Source organism: Eremomyces bilateralis (genome assembly GCF_010015585.1).
Source record: "Eremomyces bilateralis CBS 781.70 unplaced genomic scaffold P152scaffold_13, whole genome shotgun sequence".
NCBI lineage: Eukaryota > Fungi > Ascomycota > Dothideomycetes > Eremomycetales > Eremomycetaceae > Eremomyces > Eremomyces bilateralis.
Window position 1 is genome coordinate 326,171 of NW_022985079.1, and position 17,443 is coordinate 343,613.

General features: G+C 52.3%; 5 protein-coding genes across 5 annotated transcripts in view; 1 reads left to right on the top strand and 4 right to left on the bottom strand.

Annotated features, from left to right (window-relative positions):
- Window positions 1–2,004, bottom strand: part of P152DRAFT_437941 (ankyrin) — a gene marked incomplete at its 3' end in the record, with an annotated part of 3,882 nt that extends 1,878 nt beyond the window's left edge. Inside the window, exons 1-2 of the mRNA XM_033677593.1 lie at window positions 976–2,004; window positions 36–918 (exon numbers count right to left, since the gene is read on the bottom strand). Coding sequence (XP_033533140.1) covers window positions 36–918; window positions 976–1,817 — 1,725 coding nt within the window. The 5' untranslated portion in view covers window positions 1,818–2,004. The remainder of the gene's footprint in view (window positions 1–35; window positions 919–975) is intronic.
- Window positions 1,629–2,396, bottom strand: P152DRAFT_58387 (uncharacterized protein). Its single transcript, XM_033683089.1, has one exon. The coding sequence runs from the start codon at window positions 2,312–2,314 to the stop codon at window positions 1,901–1,903; it is 414 nt and encodes a 137-aa protein (XP_033533141.1). The 5' UTR covers window positions 2,315–2,396; the 3' UTR covers window positions 1,629–1,900.
- Window positions 2,397–7,611: 5,215 nt separating this feature from the next.
- On the bottom strand, window positions 7,612–10,078 carry P152DRAFT_437951 (MFS general substrate transporter). The gene is made up of 7 exons (XM_033677594.1): window positions 9,721–10,078; window positions 9,598–9,669; window positions 9,411–9,543; window positions 9,260–9,364; window positions 8,586–9,213; window positions 8,522–8,537; window positions 7,612–8,472 (listed from the first exon to the last, which is right to left on the bottom strand). The coding sequence occupies exons 1-7, from the start codon at window positions 9,799–9,801 to the stop codon at window positions 7,873–7,875; spliced, it is 1,635 nt and encodes a 544-aa protein (XP_033533142.1). The 5' UTR covers window positions 9,802–10,078; the 3' UTR covers window positions 7,612–7,872.
- Window positions 10,079–10,395: 317 nt separating this feature from the next.
- P152DRAFT_459453 (putative membrane protein TMS1) lies at window positions 10,396–12,273 on the top strand. Its single transcript, XM_033679679.1, has 3 exons — window positions 10,396–10,447; window positions 10,500–10,579; window positions 10,642–12,273. The coding sequence occupies exons 1-3, from the start codon at window positions 10,439–10,441 to the stop codon at window positions 11,951–11,953; spliced, it is 1,401 nt and encodes a 466-aa protein (XP_033533143.1). The 5' UTR covers window positions 10,396–10,438; the 3' UTR covers window positions 11,954–12,273.
- Window positions 12,274–14,603: 2,330 nt separating this feature from the next.
- P152DRAFT_437955 (uncharacterized protein) lies at window positions 14,604–15,788 on the bottom strand (the record flags this gene model as incomplete). The annotated part of the gene is made up of 2 exons (XM_033677595.1): window positions 14,604–15,236; window positions 15,669–15,788. Coding segments are annotated over 2 exons (753 nt in total), but the record flags the coding sequence as incomplete, so codon positions are not given.
- Window positions 15,789–17,443: the final 1,655 nt, after the last annotated feature.

Sequence of the window (17,443 nt, forward strand, 5' to 3'; positions counted from 1 at the left end):
GTCTGACCGTATTTATTCGTCGAGTCCGCTTCGACGTCGTCCCGTTCGACCAGCAGCCGAACCACCGCCTCGTGCCCTCTTGCTGCCGCCCACGACAGCGACGTCCGACCGAAACTATCCTTCGAGTCCGCTTCGATGCCGATGTCGCCGCATTTGCCCACTAAGAGTTTCTCTGTCAAATAAAGCAGTCCATACCTCGCTGCAAGGTGCATGCCCGTTGTTTGATTTGGGAATCTCGTACTATAGCCTTCGTATTTATAGTTTGACATAGACACAGCTTGGATGGCGGCGTCAACTAAGGCTTCGTCGCAGAGAAAGGCTAGCGCTAAGCTAGAAGTTGTCTTCTCCACAGGCCGTATATGCTCGCTCCAATAACGTGCTGAGTAGTCATAGAATGCATTCTCGGTAAGCTTCTCCGCGAAAGCTCTATCATTAGCACAGCTGCCGCTCCGAAACGCGTCGAAAGATAAATACGTTAAACAGGCTACCGTTATCGCTTCCTGAGCGCTAGGGTTCCATTCCAGGCGTATGCGCTCAAAGTACTCCTGTGTCGTGTAGTGCACGAGCCGGATGACGTTGCTCTCCTCGTCTACCGTAACAAGCCCAGCGCAGACGGAGATAACGTCTTCCACGTCATCAACACTATCATTGTTCAGAGTTTTATCGTCTGGCTCGATAGCTAGCGCATGGCATAGCTCTCGAGTAGTAAGTGGTCTCTGGGCATATGTTATCCAAGATAGTGCACACCTTGCCAGCGAACGGTCATTGTCCAGTTGCCCGTCTATTCGCTTGATGGCCTCGCCATAGGCTTTTTCGAGCGCCGCTGAACCCTTAGTCAGTTTCTCTAGCGTAGACATAACACTCTGTTTATTCCTTTTATCAAGGAGTGAGTCGACATGAAGACGCGCGAGAAGGAACCTGGCCATTCAGTAAGTAAAACTGCTTCGCAATTGTAAACCACTAGAGAGCACCCACATGCCATCAACGGCTCCCGCAATCTTGTCCTGTACAAGATTCTGGAGCTCCTCGTTGCGTTGAATACATTTCGGTAGACGTGGTATATGACCATCTATAAAATGCCTGACGTCCGAATCGCTGGCTCGCACCTCTAGACTTGGGCTCGATCGAAATCTTTCCGTTACTTCGGGAATGAATCGGGAGGTGAGCATAAGCCGCAAGTCTCCTTTCGTTTGCAGCTCGCAGAGCTTGTCGATAAGTCGTCCCCGCCCACCATCTGTGTCCGCGCATTCGTCCAACGCATCTACAAGAATATATACCGTAGTTTGGTTGGAGCAGACAGACTGCAGAGCCTCGAATATGTCGCTGAGGGATGGCCGGCTTTTCTTCTTTGTGTGATAATCGTACATGCGCGTCACCGGGGTTGCCATGTCCGGTTGGCTCTGCACTAACTGTTTCAGGAGAGCAGTAAGCAGATTAAATACGCTCTGGTCGGCTTTCGCCTTATAGCTGCAAAACAGGTAAGCAATTTCAACGTTATCACTCTGCACCGTCCTACAGAGATGGTCGATAGCAATAGCTGTCATCATAGTCTTGCCGGCTCCAGGGATGCCAGGACAAAATAGCGTCCGATTGGCTCCCTGCGACCACTCTTGAAACTCTGGAGAGTCTATAAACCATTGCCCCGTATCTTCTTGTCTTCGGGAGATAATATCGTGTTGCTGGGCCGGGAAGTCTGTCGGCGATAGCCAATCCAGCATCGTCTGGCGCTGCTGGAGCTTCTGGGCGTCCCATTGCAGGCTTTGAGTGTCCCGGATGGTGACGATATCTGCTTGAAGGAAGGGGATAGCATTTCGCATAACTTTAGTGTCCTCCTTAATCGCTTCGGATAGTTTGCTTTGATACCATAAGCAAGCATGCTTCGACCCGTTGCCTCGACGACTTACAAATGGTCCATCTCAAGCGAAATACTCACAAGACTCTTCAACCGCTCCAGTCGTGATAGAATACTCGCAACTTCTGCCTTGATAAACTTCCACAGGACCTGCCTCTTAACCATTTTTGTCGTATTTTGGATTTCCACTCTCGAACATAGCTGCTCTAAGGTCTGCTTGTACTGGTCGAGAGGTCCATTCGCAACGGTGAGAGCCCGAACTGCTGTGAACCAGGGATCATTGGTATGACCCTGTTCAAGGAGATAACGAAGACTCATTAGGAGAGATTGAAGGTTCGATGCCTCGATCGTGCATTGTTGGCATTCTTTCGGCGCGTCCCTGACATCGTTCAGGTACTGGATGACTTTGCCTGTGAGCTGCAAAATGGCGATAACGCCGGCGGTGACGCTGAGCGGATCCATTTTGCGATAGGACTAAGTGGGGAGAGTGAGGAGAGTTGCTCTTTGATGAACGACATCGTTTGAGCATCTTGTAGCTGTACCGCTGTAATTAGCCTTCCGGTGAACCAGGGGAGCTCCAGATGCGGCGTACTCTGCCTTGCTGTGCCAATGTCTGCGCCATCTTAATGCGCCTCCTGTTTGCTGGCACGTGTCAGGAACTTTGGTATACTCGTCACGTCACTGTATTGCTACTTTGTTCGCTCCTGTACTCTATCTTCACCGTGTGAGTATAATGACTGCTTATGAGTACTCAAGGAAAAGGGAAATTTAGTGAGCTACCTGAGTCACCACCCGTCCCCGGCGTTGAAATAGACTTATGTACGGGACGGGCGGCGGTCCCCCTAGTATGTGATGTACGCTGAGAGAGCCTAAGTTAGCTTGTTGAGACTAGTAGCACGAGTCACTCCCACGGCCGGCCACGATCATCCAGGATGGCATCCGTTGAAGGTCTCCACTTATTAACGCATTCATCACTTCTAGACTTCTAGTAGAGTAGTGCCCAATGCTTGCCAATTGAAACTTCATAGATTCCTTTGGACAATCGATATCATAGAATAGAAGAGTGAGATATGAATACAGCTATGAAAGGTGTTGAGGTAGTGAGAAGCATGAGCAATGCCTAATCTATTCAAATTCCAAGTGACGTTTGGTCTTACCTACACCTTATATAACGAGTAATTAACCACAACTCTACTTGACTTTAGTTCTTGTAGAAGTGTCCTTTTGGTTTGGTGGTTAAAGTCGTCTTATAAGTTAGCAGTGGCTATAAATCAAGCGAATGGTACATATCGGGTAAGCATATCCGTCAATCAATCCTCAGTCTCTCTTCGAATGCCTTAGGGTCATTGAGCCCGCCATTAGCATTGACGACACTGCAAGACGACACCTCTTGGCCACCCCATGGATATCAGGTGGTCATCTCGTTCTCATGGCTCAGCTCCGACAAAACCAGTGATAATGGCGCTGTAAACCAGCATAGCGTGCATGAAATGCTCCGCCGCGACGGAGGCAGAAGCGTTACGAATAACAGATTATAACCAGAATTGAGAGCAAGAAACGACTTGAACTTGAGTAGTGCCGATTTTCTTCTTTCCCCTAACCAGCCGCGTGATCTTACCTTCATCTGGTTTTCTTCGAACGCGGATGGTGCCCAACGTCCCTGAAAGATATGACTGTATATTATAGGAAGACTAATAAGGCAGGGAGAATGCGAGTTTATACAAACTGATAAGAAATACTCTATCTAGACAACACATGAAACGACGCGGAATGGAGATATATCACATGGAGCGGGGGAGAGAAATGCCGCGATTAGGAATCGGTCGTCATCGTAGAAAACTATGGAAACTGGCCCAGAGCATAGTTCACCATACTGGACGCCGGTAATGTAGGGAACCGAGTTTTCAACATGGCGAAGGCGTGATGCTTCACCGGCCCTAGAGCTGGAACTCTTCAGTGATCCTGGGCCAATCAATAAGACGCCCAAAACCTACCAAGAGACATCACTCGCGCAGGACATCCTCGACGAACTCCCTACACCTCCACCATATCAACGCCAAATACCTATGTTTCTGGTTAGAGCCATGGCTTCATTCTTAATATCTTTGCTAATCAGCCATCAGCTATAGCCACTACTCAACATTGCTCTGTAACGCTACCGTGTAGGCATGCGTAAAAGTCTCCTGTTTGACAAACTTCATTTACATTCCACTAAGTAGAGAATGACTGGTATCTATTCCAAGTCATTTCGCCCTCCTCCATGGTCCTAATGATAACCCAAGCCATCGGCACGACTGGCCTAGAAGGGCCTCCATTCGAAGGCCGAGCGCTAGGCGGTATGATTCTCTCTAGAAACGCAGGAACTTCATCCACGTATCTCTGGAGACTGGCATCGAAGAACAATATCAGCGATCCTCGAAGGATGTTCGCGCCAAATACCTCTCGGTATCTCGCCTCTGTCGCCCGCAATGTAGGCATTATTGCGGGTTCCGGAGATGGGGATTCGGAACTGGAGGGTTCCGAGGACTCGGAATCGTCGGGGGCGGGGGAAGCAACAGGCGCGGATGTTGTAATCGCTGCAGGTGCTGCATTGGGGCCGGAAGATGGAGCAGGAGGGGCAGACGTTTCGGTTGGCTCTTGGCCGGCCGCTAGGCCCGAGGTGTTAGCATACAACGTGAGACAGGACTGAATGGGGAGGTTGTATCATAGTCGTCGTAAGCGAAACATACCCATAACCTGGATCCGTCGCAACGTAAACAAGGTGAGCTGACGGAGCAGGTCCTCTCCTATATGTCCCAAGTCTATAAAGTTAGTACGGCGCCTGGAAACATGAAGGTAAAGGAGGTACTTACCCATACCGGTTTCATCAGATAAGGCCCCTCTCAGACTTCTATCGGGGATGCCATCGAGTACCCGTCCTAGAACCTCCTCCAGAACGGGAGGGTAATTGGAGAATGGAGATTCTCCTTGAGCTCCATGAACGGTATCTCCTTGAACACCATCGTTATCCTGTGAGGTCACTGGTCCAATGTCAGTCAGTCATACTCGATATCTCACTTTGTATGGGATACCTTACTGATGACTGCTAGATTGAGAGGTTGATAGAACACAGTTTGGAGCGAATATGTAGATGCGTAAAGAGAACCGAAGAGAGCGTTAAAAGATGAGAACACTCTTTATGCAGGCCAACGGCTCAGTACATGTTGTTATCACTTATTTTTGCCGTTAATCAGTTGAAATTGAAGCCACACGGCTGAATAGAACTCTGATCCTTTCGACATCGCTTCATGGGCGACATCTGTCATCACACCAAAAATACAGATACTTGCCAACAGTCCAACGGGTGCTTGCAACCAATTTCTGTGCATCCACACACTAAGACAGCGAATGTCTGTTCCACAATGCAATATTATATTGAAACAGTCCGATCCCAGAGCCATCAGGGGCAAATTACCACCAGTCCCTGGACAAAGCCCCAAAGTGTTATTTTCAGTGCGCTATCAATGTAAAATGCACCGATGATGATTGAGTCCTGGCTAGGTGTTACATTCGACATGGTTTCGGTCATAATACTTAGAATGATCTGCTGATGTTGGGCACACATATTTGGAAGCGTAGAAAGGAGAGAGGTCAGAGTTTAGGACAGGGTCAAATATGGTGTCCTCCAAAAGACTTTTAGAGGATGCAATGGGATCGGCATCAGCTTTGTCATCTACAAGACATCCCTGAGCATCGGCTTACAGTATATTGTTGAACAGTTGATCACCTGGCTAGTCCACGGCCAGTGCTCTATTTATCCTCCGACTGAATCTGATGCACTTCATGCCAGTCACCCTCAAGGCATCTGGCTTACCACTAAGAGTCAAATATCCGTGTCAGAATCTGCTACCACCTTCAGTTCTGACCAAGGAGGGGGGGATTGAGAGCGATATCATTCTCCCCAAGTAATGCGAGCCGATTCTCTCTCACCTCGACAAGTGCTTCTGTCTGGTCCAGTTGCAGAAATAATCGGATCACTGCTCTGATTTGGTGTCTGTCAGTGGCTGTTGTCACTTGGCCAAGTGTCACGCGTATTACAATCAATATGAGGAAGCATACTTGTGAGGAGACGGTTGACTTATCTCCTAGGTGTCTCTTAGGAGCGAGTCACTTTTATAAATAAGTTCTGATCAACTCATACATGTAAACAAAGGGGGAAAAGCAAGGGAGCCATAGCAGCAGTGACGGAGCCAAAGCACACTGAGAACGGAGCCACAGCGCACAGAGAACGGAACCACAGCGCAGAGAGGACTGAGACACCACGAATCCACGACAAGCCACAACCTATTGCTGGCTCTTCGGCAGTTTCTTTTTTAGCCTCTCCTCTATCACAGCTGTTAGGCTCAACACCCCTTTCCCCTTCTCTTTCATTGACTCTTACCCCATGCCTTGCGGCCCGACTTTCGCTCTGCACTTCATCGGGCCGTGCACTGTACTTCCAGCATGCCCTTCATTGTGTCCCACATCGCGTCTTGCACAATGCCCTTCATCGTGTCTCACTTCGTGTCGTGGGGCATGCCCTTCACCGTGTCCTGTAGCATGCCTTCAATTATGTTGCTCATGACATTTTCATGGATGAAACATCGATTCTTGCTTCATCATCGCCATAATTTCTGCCGAGAAGAGACCGTTGTTTGTACTCGGGTGCCTCCCAGTGTCTATGTGGGCTCCTAGATCGACCTCTCACCTCATGAGTTTCGTTTTCGGAATGTTCTGAAAAGAAGGGTTTCTTATACATAGGATTATCCCAAATCGCCTGCTTGATATCGGGGGTAGATTCCTCATACTCCTGGGTGAGCCGGTTTCTGAGGATTGCGAAAGCCCCCTCGGCCCGATTTTTCAATTTTTCAATTCTCCGGTTCGCGCGGATAGCTTCTATTTTGTTAGTTCTCTCTCTTTGGACAAAATGAAGTGAGACAGCGCTTACTTTACCGCCCGTTAGGAACATGCCAGTGAGGCCATATCAGTTCGAGATCATCGCAAGGGAATTTTGCCTCGATTTCGTACTTTATATCCTTTGGGGATAGACTTGGGGCCATCAGTTCCGTCGACCACTTGTGGTGGGTGGGCAGTTGTGTATAAATACGGGTGTTTTGGAGGGGGGGAAGAGACAGATGATACATCTAACGTGGACGATGAGGGTTATTGAGCTGGTCGTGTACCTGCTGTATAAGGCAACCTTTGGTTGAGTAGCTACAGTAGTTGAGGGTCCGAACAATAGGGGGTGGCTGAATACGATTCAAGAGTGGCTAATCACCATGCCTGACCGCAAAAATAGGAGACTGGAGAGCCATCAGATCAAGCGATGCTAATATACAATTCTACATGCAAGACAGTGGCAGAACAGACATTTGCAGGAGATGAAATCAGTAATGCGATATCCTTGACGTGCTTCACTATTTTACCCACAAAGAGAGTCATGTAAGAGATCTCGTCAGTGCCAACGAATAACCACTCGACCAAAAATACACAGGGCCTATTGCAGCGTACTAACAACATGGACTCTGCAACTACTCCTTTTTAATTTTTTTTCTCTTGTTCCTTTATATTATATCGACCTGTCGAATTTAAGGGGGCATATGGCAGAGCTCGTCAAGGGTTTGTTGTCTTTAAGTTCAACTGACTACGAATCATCGGTTGATGCGGTGGATCCCTGGGGGTGGGGGATTGGTGGCACGTAATTTCAACATGTCATCGAAATGAGACGCAGAGTAGTTGGTATGGAACGTCTAGGTAGTATTTTTTAGTAATGGTCATCTAAAACTCATAATATTCATCAACTCAGGAGGTAATAGCTGCGTCGCGGAGGTCCCGCAAACCTAAGTTCCGCGAACCTGGAGCTTGACCTCCGTATCACCGTATCACCAAAGATTGGCATAATGGGTGTCTATTCTTGTTGACCCGCACTGTTGAAGGTCCATCTATAGCTCAAGAGCAAACACATGTCTTGGCTAATCGGTCTTTCCTAGTCGACCACTTGATCAAGCCACCCGGTGCTCCTCCTCAACCCGCTTTCGCCGCAGGACTTTTTGATGGCGGATCATCAGCAGCGAAATGACGATTCCCATGGCACTCCCCACTAGCGTGATCCAATACGCGCCAGCATAGCATTTCAAACCCTCCGAGCACGTCCGATCCCCGTTCGGCAACACCGTCGAGTGATGATCGTAGATCCGGCCGTAGCATAAATTGAACAGATACGCCCCGGCCATACTGCTCAGGATCATATACCCCCAATTGAGGCTGAGCCCATTGACGCCAAATGCATCGGTAACCAGCGCAGGGAACACGCCAAACAGGGCGCCGTACGCCAGGCCGCTGAAGCCGGAGACGACCCAGAGGAAGTTGGGGTTCTCGATCTTGATGGCGGCGAATTGGGAGAGGGTGAAGACGCAGGAGCTGGCGACGAGGCACCAGAAGCGGGACATGTGGAGGTGCTTGACGAGGTAGTCGGAGCCGATGCCGGAGAGGAGGCGGCCGGCGAACGACATGGCGGAGATGATGGAGACGTGCATGAGTTGGCGGCGCATGATGAACTCTTTGGTGACGGAGTCGTCCCAAGATGTCCAGAGTGCTTGAGCCTAGGTATTGTTAGTAGGAGAGGTCGCCAGGTCTAATGAAGGAGCTTACGTCATTGCCAATGTTGCTGCGAAGGGTTAGCGGAGTCTACGTTCGAACAATGGTTACTACTCACTTAATCGTCATCAATCCAACCCCGGTCAAAAGACCGAGCATGACCCAGAGCTGCCAGAACTCAAACTTATAAAGCAAGGCCAACCCGGTGACATCTACATGACAGGAGTGATTGCTGTTAGTACTTCCCATATCTTGCTCTACATCGATATCGCCCGGAACCGACGACGAAGTTTTGGACATGAGGGAGGAAACTTCGTCCACCTCTTCGACGGCGTGGGAGGATTGCGGCTGTTGGACTGCGCACGTCTTGGCAGCTGCACTTTGATAGGTACCATATGATTGCCTGTCGAAATCTAGCTCACCTTCGCCTGGAATGTCATCCCGGCTGCTTTTGCTGCGGATGGATCGTGTTCGGAGCATGGGATTCGAGTCGCGGCGGCGTCGGGATAGTCCGTCATCGTCGGTGGGGAGGGAGGCGTACGTTGCCGTTGGGGCGGGGAGATAGATAAAGAATTGAGAAATGAAGACGAGCGCGAACGTCCCGATGGAGAGGAGCAGCAGAAAGGACGACGTGTTGTCGGGGAACGCGATCGAGGATAAGGTCGAAAAGAAAAGAGCGCTTAATCCGAAAGCCGCCAGCGGCATGGCCGTCGCTGTGCCTCGATGAGATGGCCAATTGATGGCCGCTAGAGATGTCAGCGTCGGCGAGGAATAGGCTCTCAAACTCCTTACCCGTTTTAATAGCCGCTGAAAATGCTGCACAGCTACCCAAGCCCGTCAAGAAAGAAAACAGACATAACAAGAAGACGCTCATAGACCCGGCGCCATGATCGTATGCTTGGCCGTGTCAGCACCGTTTCCCAAGGACGTCAAGGGTCCGTACCATATCGTATAGGAAAATACCCAATCCCAAGGCAGAAAGAACCGAATATCATCGACGGTCGTGGCCCTTTCGTGTCGATAAACATGCCTACTGGTATACCGGTGGCATACATGCCCATGTTTCCGCATGTTCCCTGCCAGCTATTAGCACCGTGTGGCCCTCGGTTTCCCATCAGAATATCTCTTACAATTAGGTTGCTGTAGGTGGCTGATAGCTTCATACGGTCGGCAAATTGCGGTCCCCATGCTGAATATGCATACTGCGAAGTGTAAGTACCCGACCAGGTAGCTTCCGTCGAGGTAGTTCTTACATTGGACCCGCAAGCAAGGCTCATAAATGTCACCGCAACCACCGCCATCACCCGCAACTTATGATGAGCAACGTCTGCCATAGTGAACACGAAAGCTGCAATACCAGCGATACAATGGTCGCGGCAAGGGGAGTTTTGAGCTTCAATATATCATGTCGTACAAACAATTGCACGTGGCGTCGTGGTCAGGAGGAGGTTCGGACGATATCGGTGATGGGCGAAGGGGTCAGGTGGTCAGGCCCGTCGTCGGAGATATCGACTGAAGGGGGAACAAGGTAGGCAAAGGGGTAGAATGGCCCTGCTTTGGAGTTAATTATCAATGTGTTTGTGAAGATGAAGCACACAAATACACGACATATTACAATGGGTCGCAACGGGGTCTTGTACATAATCCCGTCTCCAACAAATGCCGAGATGCCGTGGTTCATTTGGGTCCAGAATGTGGGGGGACTCCATGTAGATGCAGCGCCTGAGGCAACAAGGCTTGAATGAGTCCGAGGGAGCCGTAGTTTACCCGCAGTTTATCCACATCCGCCCGCCGCACGCCGCCGGAAGCCTGCTGCTGCATCGCCGCCTGCTTTCGTCACTCCACTCTATCCCGTCCATCCTCCCCTCTTGAGTCTGGAGACATCTGTAACCTCACTGTTATCGACTGAAGAGCAACAGATCAGTCAACATGGGCGCCCTACTGTCGCTTCCTCTCCTGGCAGTGCCCAGTATGGGTACAGTAAGTGTTCCTTTGGTGGGACGATACCATCACCGCTAACTCCGATCTCCAGCTCTTCACCTTTGCCGCCTCATGCTGCGGCGCTGCGACCTGTTCCGCTGTATGCAGCGCCTGCGGGAAGTGCAATAATAGGTATGGACTGGCATAAAGGAAGGATATCGATGGCATCGCAGATGGCTAACCCTGACCTATAGCGTCGCTACCCGGATAGCATACGCCCTCCTCCTCCTCGTCAACTCCATCGTATCCTGGCTGATGCTGACGGACTGGGCGATTAAGAAACTACAAAACCTGACACTGGACTACATGACGATTACCTGTGGCGGAAAAGAGTGCTATGGCTTCGTTGCGGTCCATCGAATGAACTTTGCGCTGGGTGCCTTCCACGCGCTGCTCGCCATCATCCTGTTAGGAGTCCGATCCACACGAGACGGCCGAGCGCCGATTCAGAACGGGTTTTGGGGACCGAAGATCATCGGCTGGCTCGGGTTAATCGTCGTCTCCTTCCTCATTCCTGATGGTTTCTTCATCGCCTGGGGCAACTATGTCGCCTTCGTGGGTGCGATCCTTTTCCTCCTCTTGGGCCTCATCCTCCTGGTCGATCTGGCCCACACCTGGGCGGAGTACTGCCTGGAGCGCATCGAAGCGACCGACGCCTCCGCCTGGCGCGTTCTCCTCATCGGATCTACGCTGTTCGAATACCTCGCCGCGCTCGCCATGACGATCGTCATGTACATCTTCTTCGCCGGCGGCGGATGTTCCATGAACCAAGCGGCCATCACCCTCAACCTCCTCTTCACCATCGGCATCTGCGTCCTATCAATCCACCCGGCCATCCAAGCCGCCAACCCGCGCGCCGGCCTCGCCCAATCTGGCATGGTCACCATCTACTGTACCTACCTCACCATGTCCGCCGTTTCCATGGAGCCTGACGACCGGCACTGCAACCCGCTCGTCCGCGCCTCCGGCACCCGTACCGCCACCATCATCCTCGGCGCCATCATCACCTTCCTCACCGTCGCCTACACCACCACCCGCGCCGCCACCGTCGGCCTCGCCCTCGGCGCCGCCCCCGGCGCCTACTCCCGCGTCGCTACCGACGACTACGAACACGGCCTCGTCTCCCAGCAGCCGTCCTCCCGCCGCGACCTCCGCGCCCAGGCCCTCCGCGCCGCCATCGAGTCCGGTTCCCTTCCCGCCTCCGCCCTGGACGACGACAGCGATGATGACTCCGACTCTGGCGCCGCCAACCCTCGCGACGACGAGAAGTCCTCCACACGCTACAACTACGCCCTGTTCCACGTCATCTTCCTGCTGTCCACCGCCTGGGTCGCCACACTGCTGACGCAGAACGTCGAAGCGCAAGACACCGACGGGAACTTCGTGGCCGTGGGGAGGACGTATTGGGCGAGCTGGGTGAAGATCGTGAGCGCCTGGGTGTGCTATCTGATTTATTCGTGGAGTTTGGCCGCGCCAGCGTTGATGCCAGATCGGTTTGATTATTGATTTGGTGGATGATTATGTCAATGGAAGCATTTTTGAGCATTTGTGTATTTGTGATTCCAATAGAGTCGGTCCTTGCTATATCGCTGGTGCTCTCCGGACCGACATCAATACGATCGGGTAGATACAATTGCATATCTCCCAAACTCAATTTGTTAACGGTGATCAAAACTGTACCTGCCCGCCCCTGCAGGACTATCACGTTTGTGCCAGTAGGAAAGGCACCAAGTATTTGTATCAGTATATTGTTATCTGTGCATGACACACATCTACCTGTCTCACTATCGAAATATCTTCATAACGTACAGATTAGCCATGCCCAGGCTCCCAGCTCGTAACCGAGAATTCAAGTACAATCTCTCCTTTCCGCAGCCACACCACACCTCCCATCACCATCGACAAGGGGCAGCTGCTAACGCGGCATTTGTCCCCCAGCCAAAACGCAGCATCTAACGGCTCTACGACCGCGAATCAACAGCCCGAAAACTCCAACGGAAGGAAAAGAACGCCATATTCATGCACGCGGTCCGCCAGAAACCGAGACAATTAGCGCGCCCGCTTGGCCAATTCAAGACCGTGATATCATCAGAGACAAAGGAAAAATAAATAACAGTTTTGCGTCTCGTCGCGACGAGTTTCGTCAGGGTATATGATACAGGATATATGAGAAAGTTGCCGCAAGGAAACACAAGGGGGGCGGCTCCTCGCGGTGTGGTTATGAGAGGGAGTTGGTTCCGCCAGTGGGCGAAGGTGGGAAGCCCCGAGTCGCGCTGGGTGGGATGGGGAGAGGTCCCATGGGTACGGGCTTCATCGGGGGCAATGCCGCGCTGTTGGTATGGGCCGAGCCATTCGCCATCGTGTCTCGTGGTGGTAGGACATTCGGAGCGGGTGAAACGCGGACCGGTGAAGTGTTGGTGGTCGACGTGGGGGATTCGGATGCACTCTGGGCAACCGGAGGGTTGATTCGATACGGAAGGGAGAAATTGAGAGCGGAGGAGCGGCGGGGGTTGGATGTTGGGGTAGTGGAGCGGGGGCGGAAACGAGAGGAAGAGAACGGCGCGGAATTCGAGTCGCCGGAGTGCCGCTCGATACTGGTTCTCTCAGCGGAGAACGCGCCGGGGGTGGAGATCGCGTGTTCGTCGAGGGAGGATAACGCGCTGTGAGAGGCGCTCCGGTACGGGATGGCTTGACTGAGGGTGGGGCCGATGGTCGATCCCGGTGGAAGCGCGCTCGAAAAACCGGTGAAGCTGGTAGATGAATTGCGTGGACGAGAGGAGAGGAAAGGAGCGTGGTCAGACCGAACCTGAAGAGAAGTTGGACGTCGAGGATTGCGAGATGTGGTTTGAGCGATGCCTGGAATGGTTGGGCTATCCTTTTGTGGGGTTCGGGTAGGAGAGTCGCGTGACGGGGTCTCGGGAGTCGTGATAGCATGACTTTGAGGGATGGTTTGGAGAGAACGTGTGCTGGTGAGGGTGAGGGGAAGCGGCCCAGCAATTGTTCGTTGATGTTCCATCGAGGTAGTAGGTAAAGAAGAGTTGCGTCGAGGGACATGGACTGCCGCACTGTCTATGTTGGAACCCGCAGTATTAATGACGGAAGGTCGAACAGGGAAGGGGCGGAAAGAGGCACGGCGCGTCACGATGGTCTTTGTAGGACCATCCGACGGCGAGGCAGACCCTTGAATCGAGTTGGCTGAGGGCACCTTCCTGAGTGGTGCCAGTGGCTCGATATCTCGCGATATCGCTGCATTGCTGATGGCCACCGGCTCATCCTCTTTGGCGTCTGGAACAGGTGGAAGTATCTTGTGGATGCTCGAAGCAGAGGATGCCTTCGAAGCAGACGATGAAATGCTTCCATTCCTTAGACTTGAAGATGATGGTGTCCGTAATGGCGCATCCTCGGAAACAACCTGACCGGTGAGGATGAGTGGTTGCATTCCGTTGGCCGGACTAACCACAGAATTCCGTGCCAACCTCGCCTTCTGCACCCGCTCGGTGATGGAAGCTGATACGGCGTTGTCGGTGGACGGGAGTCCAAGAGAATCTTCGCTCGTCCTAGGCAGTGCTTGAACGCTTCTCCTCCAGTTAGTGGCTGCAGGACTAAACGCATTACCATTCGGTGCCATGGAACTCCGGTACGAACTCTTCATGCCTGCTGGATTTCGGAGATGTGATTCGTCGCTTTTGGGGGGAATTGATGTAGAATTATCGAAATGAGGAGTGACTGGAGTAGGGCTGGACTCAGGTGTGTTGGTCACAGTCACACTGGTGTTCTCAGTTTCGGCCTCCGATGCTTGGGACGAGACGAAGGAATGTCGACTGCTTTCCCGTAAAGTATCTGCGGAAAGAAGGGTGGAGGTGGCGGTTGAAACCGATGATCCTGCTGACGCTGGACTTTGGTGGTTGTATGAAGCAGCAGGGATGATTGGCGGTGGAGGCTCTTGAAGTACATCACTTCTCTCGGGGCTGACAATGGATATGGTGCTGTCGGGAGACTTTCGCTTGGTAGAGATTATGCTCAGTCTCGCATTTAGCGGAAACGTCGTTGCTAGCGGGGATGTCGCCGGACTGGCTGTTCGACTCTGGGTGGGACTGGTCAATCGACTCCCTGCCCGACTTCCCCTTGGGCTTGAAAGCGAAGATCCAACACCGGACCGTAGAGACCCATTCATCTTCTCCCTGTGCACTGAGAAACGATGGACCGGTCGTTCTTCATTCTTTTGATCTTCGCTACTGCGACATCCTGGCTCCGGTTCGCGTTTCCGTCCTGAGAGATCACCAATCGCCTTTCGCATCGCCTTCAACCACAGATCCATTTCTTCCGGGCTCTCAAGCACCAACAGAAACAAAGAGGTACTCCGAGTTTTTCCATGGGCGCGAGATCCGAGTCGCCTAAAGAATCCGCGTACCTTGTCGTCATTTGCAGATGTTGACAGGCCTGGTGTATTCCTTCCGCTTTGATCAACGCGCTCGCAAATCTGTAGAACCCAATGTCGCCCTGGAATCAAATCACTGGCAAATGCGGCAGACTGCGGTCCCAGTCGAAGAATTTTCTCCGGTTTCCGGTCGCTAGGTCCGCTTCCGGCATATTGAAGTACATAACCCGCGGTAACCAGAACAAAGATCTTGTCATCCAGCCGAACGAAGGAATCTTTGGTAACGGTGGTGGACAATCGCTTCGAGCCATTCCGGAGGCTGCCAGCATCAGAAGCTCCATCCCCATTGAGATCGAGACTGCTAGTTCCGAAGCTCGTCAAGCTATCGACACGATTTTGGAGGAGGCTATACTGCCGCCGATGAGCTTGACCTCGGACGAGGCTTTCAGCAGAAGAGGAAGGGGTTGGGATCTTGGCATGCTTAATGGATTGCGGGTACGCTTGGAAGAGTGGTGGTGGTTCCCAATCGGCCATCGGACGGGTTAGGCAGACTGTGGGAGGATCGAGGTGCCGTTGAGAAGTGGTCCGGGATTGAACCCGTTGCCCAACGAATGAATCTGAAGTAATGGAGGGTGAGGTCGAAACTCTTAGGTTCTGTGGTGATTGAGGGCGTGCATTGGTGTGAGCCGCGGAATTGAACACCAGTGGTTGGGTCGAGGTCGCGGGCGTGTTGCTAATGTTGTCCGGTTGCGATTTCGAGGGCACCGTCGGATGATCCAGACGAGGTTGTACACGAGGGGTCGTCACTGGCGGCTTGGGTTTGGGTTTGGGAATCTCAATGACGGGAGCGAGTCCGGTCTCATGATATCCGCGAGACCTTTCGACCTTTGGTTTGGAGAAGAGATCGAATAATGACATCTTACTTTGACGTCGCTCCGGTTTGGAGGTCGTCGGTGGAGCCATCGTCGATGTTGCAGGTTGACCATTGCTTGGCTTTTGTGATATATTTGATTGCTGCTCAGTGCGTTGGAGCCTCGCCGTCGGCTCCGACCTCAAGTCGGTGGTGGTGGCGTTGGACTTGGAAAACGGCCATCGTGGTGACTCGGTCGGTTCATTGGCGAAGGCGAGTTTCTTCCTCGTCCGCCTGAAGATACTCTCGTCTTCGATGCCCATGTCGTACGCCTGCCACGTTGGGACTCATAGGATGCAGAGTCCAAAGGTTTCCCGAGGCGACAAATGGTGTATAAGCAGCCAGGGAATGAATAGATGCCTCGTGTTAAGTTCGGTCGTGTTGGAATCGCAAGGATGCAAGGAGGAGTATCCCAGACGTTGAATTGGACCGAGCACCAGGTAGAGAGGGCGATATATTGAATCGGAGAACGGTTGTATAGGGAATACTGCAGCCCGCCCATGCGATTGGGATTCAATGGAATGATCCGAAATTGAAGTAAGAACGAATAGAGGATCAAAACTGATCGACAAGGACGAGACAAGTCGCTGGAGTGCTGAAGTTGGGGGTCGCCTAACGGTCGCGAAAGCCCATACCCGCGGCGCGCTTGGTGGCAGCGTAGCGTGGTGGAAGGCTGTAGGAGGTTTAATTAAAGATAAGATTGGGGTGGAGAGGCAGGATAAAGAGGGGTTGCGGCACAGTGGAGATGACGACGGGAACCATAACAAAAACCATCCATTCAATAGACTAAACACTTGAGACTTAGAGTAGACGAGAGTAGAGAGTGTAAGGTGAGGGCTCAAAGGCAAGATCTTAATTGGGTTGCTACAACGGTGAGGAACGGTTATGGTGGCAGGTGACTGCGAGACTCATGGATGGAGATTGAAGCAAACTGGCACGGTCGATGAGAGGCGGAGGAATTGAGGAGGACGATGATAGAAGGTTTCAGGCTGAGTGGTGTCCGTGATGGTTCGAATCCATGCGAGGGGAGACGTGGAAAAGTCGCGGAACAGACGTGGAAAAGGGGGGATCGTGCGGCAGATCCGCAGGAGGCGCGACTCGACGTGCCTGCCCTGAGTAGCGACTAGCGACTAGTAGTGAGTGCCCCGCCCCCCCCAGCAAGTGGCACTCCCCCCCTAGTAGCCCGGCTGCACCTGCCCGTGCTTGCGGGATTACGGGCCTCTCGCTGCTGGGTGGCCAGCCAGAAGGCTGAATGGCTGCCTGAAACGCAATCAAGGCACCAACCGCGTTGGTTCCTTGCATGGAAAAGAGCTTGAATTGATTTTTGAAACCACCCGATCGGCCCCTGAGCTCTGAACATACTTTCGCCTCCGGTTACTGCACCTGATATAGATTTTAGTTCACACTCCAGTGAAACTAAAAGCATAAACGACGCTGATACTGGCCCTCCGCTTCTCTCACATGTATCTTGAGTTCTTGACTTGAAATCTCTTCGTCTCGTCAGCGACTTTGCAGCCCGCCTAACTAACTCGCCCACGGTCACTTTTCGCTATTACTGACTACTCCTACCAGCTCAGGGGTGCCGAGCGCACCATCTGCCCTCTGCATCCTAGCCGTTGACACCACCCATCTCCCCGGGTCTGCACCATCGCCCAATCCGTCCAAGCCGCGCGCCCATCACTGCCCGTTCCTGACTGGGCCTGACTCT

What these genes read in the sequence shown, in the direction of transcription:
- P152DRAFT_58387 (XM_033683089.1), bottom strand. Translation starts at nt 2,314, where the DNA reads ATGGATCCGCTCAGCGTCACCGCCGGCGTTATCGCCATTTTGCAGCTC.
- P152DRAFT_437951 (XM_033677594.1), bottom strand. Translation starts at nt 9,801, where the DNA reads ATGGCAGACGTTGCTCATCATAAGTTGCGGGTGATGGCGGTGGTTGCG. An exon ending in GTATTTTCCTATACGATATG is followed by an intron (nt 9,365 to 9,410) that starts GTACGGACCCTT and finishes GACACGGCCAAG; the next exon opens with CATACGATCATGGCGCCGGG. An exon ending in TTCAGCGGCTATTAAAACGG is followed by an intron (nt 9,214 to 9,259) that starts GTAAGGAGTTTG and finishes TGACATCTCTAG; the next exon opens with CGGCCATCAATTGGCCATCT.
- P152DRAFT_459453 (XM_033679679.1), top strand. An exon ending in TGCGGGAAGTGCAATAATAG is followed by an intron (nt 10,580 to 10,641) that starts GTATGGACTGGC and finishes CCTGACCTATAG; the next exon opens with CGTCGCTACCCGGATAGCAT.